The following is a 10,087-nucleotide window of genomic DNA, read 5'->3' as shown; positions in this document are numbered from 1 at the left end:
ATTCCTATAAGAGTTCCTATATTTCACTATTTTGAAGAGACGTTAATAGCGCGTAATAACGGAGTTGCGCAAAAATAGCTATTGATTTACTCTTCCCGTCCCAATTTAAGCATCTTAGTTTGACTAGCCATGGAGTTTAAAAAATAAAGAAAGACTTTTGAATCTTTTGTCCTAAATTAAAATTGCGTATAATGTACTGTCCTTTAAATCTCGTGGTTATAAATTTGTCATGTAAGATGTTTGAATTGTCAACTTACTAAATATAAAAAGAAAAAATCTTTTCGGGACATACCAAAAAAGGAAGTAAGATACTTAAATTAGAACGGATAGATTATTTTACTCGGGGAAAGGGCAACAGGGAATGAGCAGTTGTTTGAAACGAGGGGCAGAGTTGAAAGGAGACAGTATATATCCTCCCCTTATACAGCCTGTCTGTCATTCATTGAGTTTACAGATTGACAAGGCCACTGCCCATTAATGGCAATAGCAAAACTAGAATTGAAAGGCCATCCCTTATTTTTCCCATTTTAGTTCGCTCCACTTCTTGCATTTGTATGTACTGTAGTTATTACTGCATGGTCTCAATTCTTTTTGTATGTTAAAAACAGATTCTTTTACTATTTAAAATATATGTAACTTTCTTTTTTCTTATGAAATGATCTATAGTCGAACAATTATGTATAGTTTGTTCTAAATCATAAATTTCAAAAGAGAAAAATATATCACACAAATTAAAATGGATAAAATACTAAGTAATATTTTCCTCTATTGAAGAGGAAAAACAAAGAGACAAGCTTAAGTTTTATGTTTGAGTTGAAATATCCAGCTTTTTTTTAAAATAACATTCTAGAAATTGAAAAGTACTAGTACTATATTAAAAAGTTTCATGATTAAACATAATTTTTTGTAGAAATAGTTAGATAAATAATGATATGACAAAATAAATATTTTGTCGAGGCAGATGAAGATTGACTTTCGAGTGCATGCGAAGGTAAAAGGAACTTAACTTTGAAATCCGCCAGTCGAACAGAAGCATAAGTAGCCTCAGTGATCCAATAGGGGCAAGGGGACGAGTAGTTGATCAATAATAAAAGTTGATCTAGAAATAAAAGAATGATCTTCCCAACTGCTCATAAGAAAGATTTGAGATCTCGACACCGGCTCTTTGCCACCTGAATAGTTCTATGTCTCAAATTTTGATAAGTTATTTACCATATAAAGCGGTACCTGAATTGTATTCAAAACGTCATAAGACATAAGTTAGCCTTACAAATTCAACAGGGGCAAAGGGACGAGTAGTTGCTCCACGATAAAAGTTGATCTAGCAGAAAAAAATGATATTTCTAAGAGCTCATATTAACAGAAAGGTTTGACATCTGGATATCAGCTCTTCGTCACCTGGGTTATTTTATACTTCAAGTGTTGAGTTGTTTGCCCTTAAAAGGTATCAAAATTGTATCCAAGACGTCGTGAGATAGTTCGATCAATATTATGAATATTATAATTATAATAATTATAGTATTATTTTGTCCTATTGTTACACAATTGACATGGCTTTTTGGTACTTCACTCAATCCATTCTCACCTCCTACTTATATACCTCCCTTCTTTCTTCTCTCCTACTTATATACCTCCTCCTTGCATCTCTCCCCATTTATTCTTCGCATAAAGTTCTCCTTAGTTCATTCATCCATCTTCCTCCATTTTCTAATAATACAATCAACTAGGCGAATCCATTGAATCAAACAAAATGGGTATATGCAATTCGTGTGAATCTACATCTGTTGCTACGGCAAAATTAATACTACAAGATGGAAGATTACAAGAGTTCTCATATCCCATAAAAGCTTCATATCTCTTACAAAAAGATCCAACCATTTTCATTTGTAACTCGGATGAAATGGACTTTGGAGATATGATTTCCGCCATAAATGGTGATGAAGAGCTTCAATTAGGTCAACTGTATTTTGCTCTGCCTTTGAAGAGGCTAAGAAGGAGGCTTAGGGCGGATGAAATGGCAGCGTTAGCAATGAAGGCTAGTTCTGCGTTGAAAAGAAGTAGTAGTAGTTGTTGTAGAGATAAATGTGGGTGGCGTAATAAGGAGTTTGTATTTTTTGAAGGGAAGGGCGGTTGCAAAGTGGCGAGGAAAGTGGCAGATGGTTCATTGAGAAAAGGGAGGAATAGTGGTGGTGGTAGTGGAAGGAGAGGGAAGCACACAACGAGGTTGAGTGCAATACCGGAGTAGGATAAAACCTTGTTTTGATAACTTTTTGTTCTATCGGGTAAAAATACCTTTGCAAGAAGGATAAAATAGTTGAGGTGCTCGCGAATAGATCAGAACGTGGCGGTCACAGAAAAGAAGAAAGGTATTGTGGATAGGATTAACCTTTCGGTCATTGAAATTATGTAAAAAGACATATTTTGAAAGGATGAAAATTGGAGATTGATCTTGGAAAACGCGCGAGATGAAATTACAATTGATTTTGGAGGTGTTGGAAGCAACATCCGAAGATCAATCTGATCCCTTGCATTAGAGATCAGAGAAGGAGAAGTGAAAAAGGGTAAGGAAAGTTGTTGTTCGTGATGTGAAAGATTTTCACTCATATCACTAGAGTAGCAATAATTGTTAATCTTTGGATTACGGTGTTGTTCATTTTATTTGTAAATAGTAGGTTTTGTAAATACGTTGAGATTCAATCTTTTGTAAATACGTTGAGATTCAATCTCTATTATTTGGGTGATTCAAAATTGGTGTTGTTTTTCTATGATATTTTCTTTGCTGCTTATTAACGATAGTTGGGGTTGTATCATAATTTTAATTTTTACCCTGAAAGTCAAAGGATTTGATAAGCCATTCGGATTATGGAATCAACAATCATGATCGCAATTTGCGTGACATTTTCATTTACTAATTACCATCAATCACTGTAACTTTAATATAGGAATAGTAAATAACATTAACGCGTCATGAATGGTAATATATGATAGCTATTAATGTTAAGGTGGCATTTTTTTGAAGTTCTTGCGTTTGGAAATTCTGTTTTTGAATTTTTGGCATAAATTTTGGACTAAATCTTGAATAATTTTCTCTTTTATTTCTTGAAAATTTTCGAACTTAGTCTGCCAACTCTCTCAATGACTGGAAAACACCAAATGGTCAATTCGAAAAGTTGAAAATTACGAGACATTTAAAGATGATAAGGACAGAACCGAAACAAAAGAAGATGATAAGGATAGAGGAGGGTTGATCTCTGTAAACGTTTATTTGCACACGATATTTATACTAAACAAAATAATTTAATTTTAGCTGATAAAAGTTAATATTAAAGTTATAGTATTTAACTATAAATTAAGTGACAAATATATATATGAAAAATATATAGTGTCTTGTATTCATCGATTTGGTATTCGCTGTTGAGTACATTTTCGGCCATTTTGTTTGCAGAAAATGCCACCAACGTACGCCATCTTTTAGGGCATGGAGCATGGATGATAAATACGCGGTGGATAAGAGCATAATACTAGTTTAAAATTGTAAGGAAGAAAACAAAGTTATAAATGTCGCCAAAATAGAGACAAAGTTAGATTCCGCCTGACGAGGACACCTAGGTCATGCCAGAAATTACTAGGACCATATATGCTACTAATATAATTATTCTAGCTAGCTGTATTAATGTTTTAAACAACATTACTAATCAAAATGAATGGGATGAATTATTGCAACAATTTAGGAAGTCAATGGAAGGACACATAAATAGCTACTATTTGAACTTGCAAGTAGACATTGGCTGGTGATTAAATTGATGTACACTATTGGCTGGTGAAACCAGTTGAAGACTCTTGAATTACCAGCAAGATATCTTGGCTCTCGGTATGGACGGATGATGTTAATTGTATAATTTAACTTGTTATAGCATATTATTATGTATTATTTTTTATATTTACTAATTTAACCTATATGTGTGTTTATAAAAAATAAAAAAAAAACTTAAAAACAACAGTATTTCCTGGCAATTAAACACAAAAAATTTAGGAGGAGAAAAATAACTTTCTTCATTTTTATTTTTCTCCATTTTAGCCGGTGTTGGATAATGAGATAAAGTCTCTTATTTTGGGAAAAAATTCTGAAAAAGATTTACCTTTCAAACCACACGCAGCCTATGGTATACTACGTTTTCTTGCATGTGGAGAATTACTTCAAAGCATCTATAGGGAAGACTGAACAATTTCTCATCGAATTTCAAGTTCGGAGTGAATGAATAATGAAGATTATTAACTACCTAACTGTTAAATATAATCCTAATAACTAAGTGGATAGGACTCTATATTCTTAAACTACACTAAAATTAACTCTAACGTGTACCCACTAATTGTTTTAGGGATCACCAAGTTTTGATCCCAAACGGCACCTCTCTCTTTTGAATTCAATAATTATTATTAATTTCTTCACTAACGACAGATGCTCTACCACTATAATAAGTACCATTTTTAAAAGTGACTGAGATGAACCTAACACTGAAGTCATGCATAATAATCACGGAAGATCTTTTATGGTAATTGATAACAGAAATCTTTCTAAAGGTCATGGAAATAAGCTAGTTATTGATGCGGCTCAATCAAATCAAACATAGACAAGTCAAAAGATTTCGGTAACGGAAATAATGAATATACGATTACACGTGATCATTAGGTGCATGACTCTATCGAAAGGCAATAGGTTGAAGAAAATAAATTGTCTACGTTTACTTTACACTAAACATGAATGCAAGACATGCTGCATATATAAACTTCTATTTTTTAATCGTGATCAGGAGATATGTATTTTCATTTTATTTATATATTTTGCATGGCGTGAATGCTGAATGCAAGTACTAGCAACATGATTATGGGGCTTTTGTTGAGACATAAAATTATATTTTTTTAAGAATAGCTAAAGATCTCTCTAAACTTGTCGCGTTTTATTCAGATCCCTTTTAAATTATGCCTGATTCGAGTTATCTCCCTATATTTGACTATTTTTATAATCGTTAATCCCCCAAATAATAATTGGTCCTAGATCCTAGTTATCCCTTCGTGTTCGCACCTGCTACTCTTCTCTATTTACATCCGACACCTCTATAACCTACTCCATGATCTCCCCCGGCGATCTTTCCCCATGATTTCAATAGTTAATGTCATGTTTATTGCAGCTTTATGCAACCACCCTCTATGTAATAATATGAATAGAGGCATAAAATGTGATGTATGACACTTGGAAGAATATAAGAAAATATCTACACTCTCATCTTCTGTATCTCTTTCTTTGCTTTGCCTGCATTTGTCGTTTCCTCTTATTTTACAACAAATGACTAATGTAATTAGGCGCATATTAATGTAACCTGAATTGCGCTGATATATGACTGTGGTGAAATCAAGAATTTTCAAAAAAGAATTACAAGAATGTTACACACCTAAAATTCTATGAGTAGGATAGCCTTCAGGTATAACATAATTAATACACTTTGAAACACAAGCTTTTGAAACGTACCTTCTTAGATGGTACGTAATTGTCAAATGAATCGTACACAAAGAACCACGAATCTAAGTACAACACATGGAGTAAAAAAGAGATTATCTCGACTGGCTGGCGTTTAGATTTTAGACCCACAAAGTATCTAAGCAGGTTGGCAATTTGACACTAATCATTCCATATTCAATGGATACGTTAGTTTTATTAATAATTGTAGGAATATAATAAGTCTGGAAGCTCAGAAAATTGCCATTTTGAGTGTTGTTTTGCCGGTTGGTAGACCCTCAACACTGCAATTATATTTTCAAACCCAAATTTCAATGGAAATCAAATAATGTACTACTTCAGATTGTGATCCAATCACATATCGAAGCATTGAATTTGATTTAAATTTTACATTATATCACTGTTTTGGTGTTATTCAAGGAATACATATATATTTGCGGATCTTTAATTTTTAAATGAAACCATTATATTGGAACAGACATGCAACTGCATCAAATTCAAAGACCAATTGATAGAAAAGAGCAATTAAAATGCACGTGCATGCATCAGTAGATTTACTGTACTCACTTCAAAAATAAACATACCAACCAATAATAAGTTATATATTTAAAGCTCCAAGGGAAAAAAAAAAGGAATTAACGACGGATAAATTATGTAGCTAAATAATAAAATTTGTCACTAATTCTATTTAGCGATGAATTACCAACAGATTATACAAAAAAAAAAAACTATGTTAACTATGAGTAATTTAACGACGAAATTCATAGCTAATTTCAAAGTTACTTATAATATATTATATTTACATGCAAATAAAATATAGGGTATGCCGTAGTTATGGAAGTAGTCATATCTGCAACTGCCAATTGGACGCCATGTTAACGACCTCAAATTCATAGGTTTTCAATTCCTCTAATGTCAAAGTCGTGTCCCTTGACGATTATCAACCCATAATTTTAAAAGAATGATGAGTTCAGTAACAAGAATCTAAAAGTTAAAATTTTGAATTCGTCTTTAGAAACTAGTGGGTGGGAGAAAGGCCCCAAAGGTGTAAAATCTAAATGAATGACCATGTCAATTTTGAATAATGGACGAGTCCAAAAGTTGCAATTACACATTTATATTCAGTGCTTTAATTTCGTGCTAAAACCAAACAGATTGGAAGTCCTGCTTATCAAACTTACATCACCTATATTGTCCTCTCTGCAAATTAAATTGATTTGACTTTATACAGCCGAAAGAGAACTTGTTTTATTAAAAAAAAAAAGTATTAAGAAGCAAAAATAAAAAAAGGATAACTTGAATGTTCAATCACTAAACTTTTAAGCAACTATTTACACAATCGAGAGGAAGAGCAGAGTAGGAAGAAAAACGACTTATCAAGTCTTCAATTGTACTTTTCTGCTGGCGTCTCCTTATAGACATAGAAAGTTTGATGCATGCATGTCGATACTTTCACTACAAATTATAGGCCTTTTCTCTCTTCCTAATAATCCAACCAGTGGAATCTTATAAACTACCCAACGATTTTTATCTTAACTTTTACAAATATACGCAACCAAAGCATTTAAAAGCACAATTTGTAAGTCAAATATATGCATGTTCAACGGAAAAAGGGCGAGGGATATTGTAATGACCCGTTTGGTCGTTTAGATATTTTAACTCTTTTACACATGTTGATCCTTCCCCTAGCTTCATTAGAGCGTGTTTGACTTGTAGGAATGGGTGAAACAGTTCCTGAGGTAGTCGAGCGAGTCTTGGTCAAATTGAGGAAATTAGAAGCTTAGACAGAGGCGGAGCCAGGATTTCAAGTCTGGGGGTTCGAATCATAAGACAGGACAACGACCTCAAGCTAATGTATAACAACCGTTAAACTAACGAACAAGTATCGGTATTTAATATATTCAAAAAGGCAACAAACTACTTATACACTACATAAATATAAGCATTATCATTACAATTGCACTCGACGAGTTGTCATCTTTTGAAAACGATCAATGATCGCATCATTAGGTACACTTTCAAATACTTCATCCTCTATATAACAAACTAAACAATCATTCAAAAAGTCATCACTAATTCTACTTCGCAAGTCATTTTTAATAAACTTCATTGAGGAAAAAGCTCTTTCCACTGTTGCAGTAGCCACAGGTAATATCAAGCTTAACTTCACAAGCAAATAAACAAGTCCCCATGTCTTGTGCATATTTGATTTAACCAACGCCATCGAAAGATCTCCAAGTCCTTTCAAATTTGAAAAAGCTTTGTCCACTTCTCTCACATAGTAAATATAATTGTCAAGATCAAAACTAAGATCATCAAGCTTGGAAGCACCGAACTCATTTGGATAATAAGTAGCAAGCTTCATGATCCTGTTTTTATCATAATTTGCAAAAGAATTCTCGGGACTCAAACTAGCCATGCCAAGAAGTAGATCAGTATTCACTTCACTAAAACAATTGTTAAGCTCTGAAAGTTTCAAATCAATAACAGCATAAAAAACTTCCACACGCAAATGATGAGAATATATAACACTTGAGCTTTTACGCTTCGACTTTCCAAGACCATACTTCTCATTCATTTCAGGGATCATAATACCATTCTTTTCACAAAATAAGGAGACGTCTTCTACCAAAGAATTCCATTCAGATTCCCTCATTGATTGCAATTTTCTTTTTGTGAAATCAACAAGCTTCATAGCACTAACAATATCTTGATCTTTTCGTTGCAAAGCCATATTCAAATCATATGTAATCGCCAAAATTTTCAACATCAAATGCAACATGTAGATAAACTCATAAGATCTAATGTCTTCCACTAGACTTTTTGCCATTGCTTTCTCATGATAATTTGCACCCTCATTTGCAAGAACTCCAAGTACATGCACAATTGATGAGAATAAGGAAATGAAGTTACGTACCGTCTTAAAATGAGATCTCCAACGGGTATCACCAGGCCTTTGAAGTCCAAGTTCTTGATTTAATCCACTTCCCGTATGAACTTCACCGAGCACTAGTAATTCCTCTAATTTTTCAGCTTGATCATCTCGAAGCATCTCCCTACGCTTAAAAGAACCTCCAACGATATTTAAAACATTGGCAAGAATGTCAAAAAAATTATTCACATCATGATGTTTTTTTTGCAACGGCTACAAGAGTCAATTGCAATTGATGAGCAAAGCAATGTACGCAATATGCTGAAGAATTATCTTTCAGAATCAGAGTTTTAAGACCATTAATTTCTCCTTGCATGTTACTAGCTCCATCATAACCTTGTCCCCGTATTTGAGATCGACTCAAAGAATGGTCTAAAAGCAAAGAATAGATCGCTTCTTTCAATGACTTTGCAGATGTATCTTTCACATGAACAAGACCAAGAAAACGCTCAATAATTTTACCCTCCTTGTTTACATATCTCAAGACAAGAGCCATTTGTTCCTTATGAGAAACATCCTTAGACTCATCAACCAATATCCCAAAGTAATCTCCGTTCAAGTCTTCAATAATTGCATTCACTGTTTCTTTTGCACAAGAATTCACAATGTCTTTTTGGATATCGGGAAAAGTCGTGGTGTTATTTTTTGGAGCTTTTTCTAGTACCACATTTTTCACATCTTCCTTCTTATCGGCATACCAATTTAAGAGATCTAGAAAATGACTCCTTCTTGTAGAAGTTACACACTCATTGTGACCCCGGAAAGGCATTCCTTCTTTTAAAAGATACCTTATCACATCAACCGAAGCATTCAAGCGAACCCGATAATCACCTTTAAATTTCTCAAAAGGCTTGTCAAATGAAGTTAGAATAGATTGTTCTTGACTCATCAAATCTAGCATCATCATGAAACATCGAGTATGAACACTATTCACTTCTCCCACATGCTTTTCAGCTTTTCTATACCTTTATTCCAATTTCGAAAACCTTTCGTTGTGAAAGCATCACTTACTTTTCTTCCATATCCTCCAAGCTCATTTTTAAACAAGTAACAACATAAGCAAAATGCTGCATATTTTTTAACACTATATTCTAACCATTGAGAATATGGATCGTTAAACCAATCGGGATTAAAACGATGCAATTCTCCTCCAATATCTCTACTTGGAAATTCAAATTCTTCAGGTTGGAAAGGTTTCTTTAGTATGTAATATCTCCTCACTCGGTCACGTATATTAGGAGAAAATTTCGACATTTGTTTTCTTTCAGCAGGATCTGATTTAAGATCCAAATCAGCCAACACTTTGTCATTATCCGATGCATTGAAAAGATTGACAGGCGACGAAGAACTTGGCAAATGAGAACTTGGCAAAGGAGAGCTAGGAATAGTATTTGAAGGAGCTTGAGGCTTGAAGAAATTCGCGATCATCTTGACTTTTGCTTAAAGATCCTAAAAGTCAAGAAAACACAAATTACACTTCAAATTTTAGAGAGCATACAAAAGCAATATAAATCTGCTGTAGTTCGCCATAGCTTTTAAAGGCTATTAACATTTAACAATCAAATAATCTTAGTGTAGACTCATCTAAAAACAGCATTTGCACTTCTTTAATTAATCATAGTTCACAATCTTAAAGTAAT

The 10,087-nt window shown here is 33.5% G+C and overlaps 3 protein-coding genes across 3 annotated transcripts; 1 reads left to right on the top strand and 2 right to left on the bottom strand.

Moving 5' to 3' along the window:
• Positions 1 to 1,443: 1,443 nt before the first annotated feature.
• On the top strand, positions 1,444 to 2,756 carry LOC132617791 (uncharacterized). Its single transcript, XM_060332866.1, has one exon. It carries the CDS (start codon positions 1,751 to 1,753, stop codon positions 2,243 to 2,245), a length of 495 nt encoding a protein of 164 aa, XP_060188849.1. The 5' UTR covers positions 1,444 to 1,750; the 3' UTR covers positions 2,246 to 2,756.
• A 4,710-nt stretch (positions 2,757 to 7,466) lies between these two features.
• On the bottom strand, positions 7,467 to 8,567 carry LOC132620032 (uncharacterized). The gene has a single exon (XM_060334762.1). It carries the CDS (start codon positions 8,565 to 8,567, stop codon positions 7,467 to 7,469), a length of 1,101 nt encoding a protein of 366 aa, XP_060190745.1.
• Positions 8,568 to 8,637: 70 nt separating this feature from the next.
• On the bottom strand, positions 8,638 to 9,875 carry LOC132620031 (uncharacterized). Its single transcript, XM_060334761.1, has 2 exons — positions 9,434 to 9,875; positions 8,638 to 9,341 (listed from the first exon to the last, which is right to left on the bottom strand). Exons 1-2 carry the CDS (start codon positions 9,873 to 9,875, stop codon positions 8,638 to 8,640), a joined length of 1,146 nt encoding a protein of 381 aa, XP_060190744.1.
• Between the last annotated feature and the right edge of the window lie 212 nt (positions 9,876 to 10,087).

This window comes from Lycium barbarum, chromosome 11 (assembly GCF_019175385.1).
Source record: "Lycium barbarum isolate Lr01 chromosome 11, ASM1917538v2, whole genome shotgun sequence".
Lineage (NCBI taxonomy): Eukaryota > Viridiplantae > Streptophyta > Magnoliopsida > Solanales > Solanaceae > Lycium > Lycium barbarum.
The sequence above is the reverse complement of the archived record's forward strand: the minus strand, read 5'-3'. Positions and strand labels throughout refer to the sequence as shown.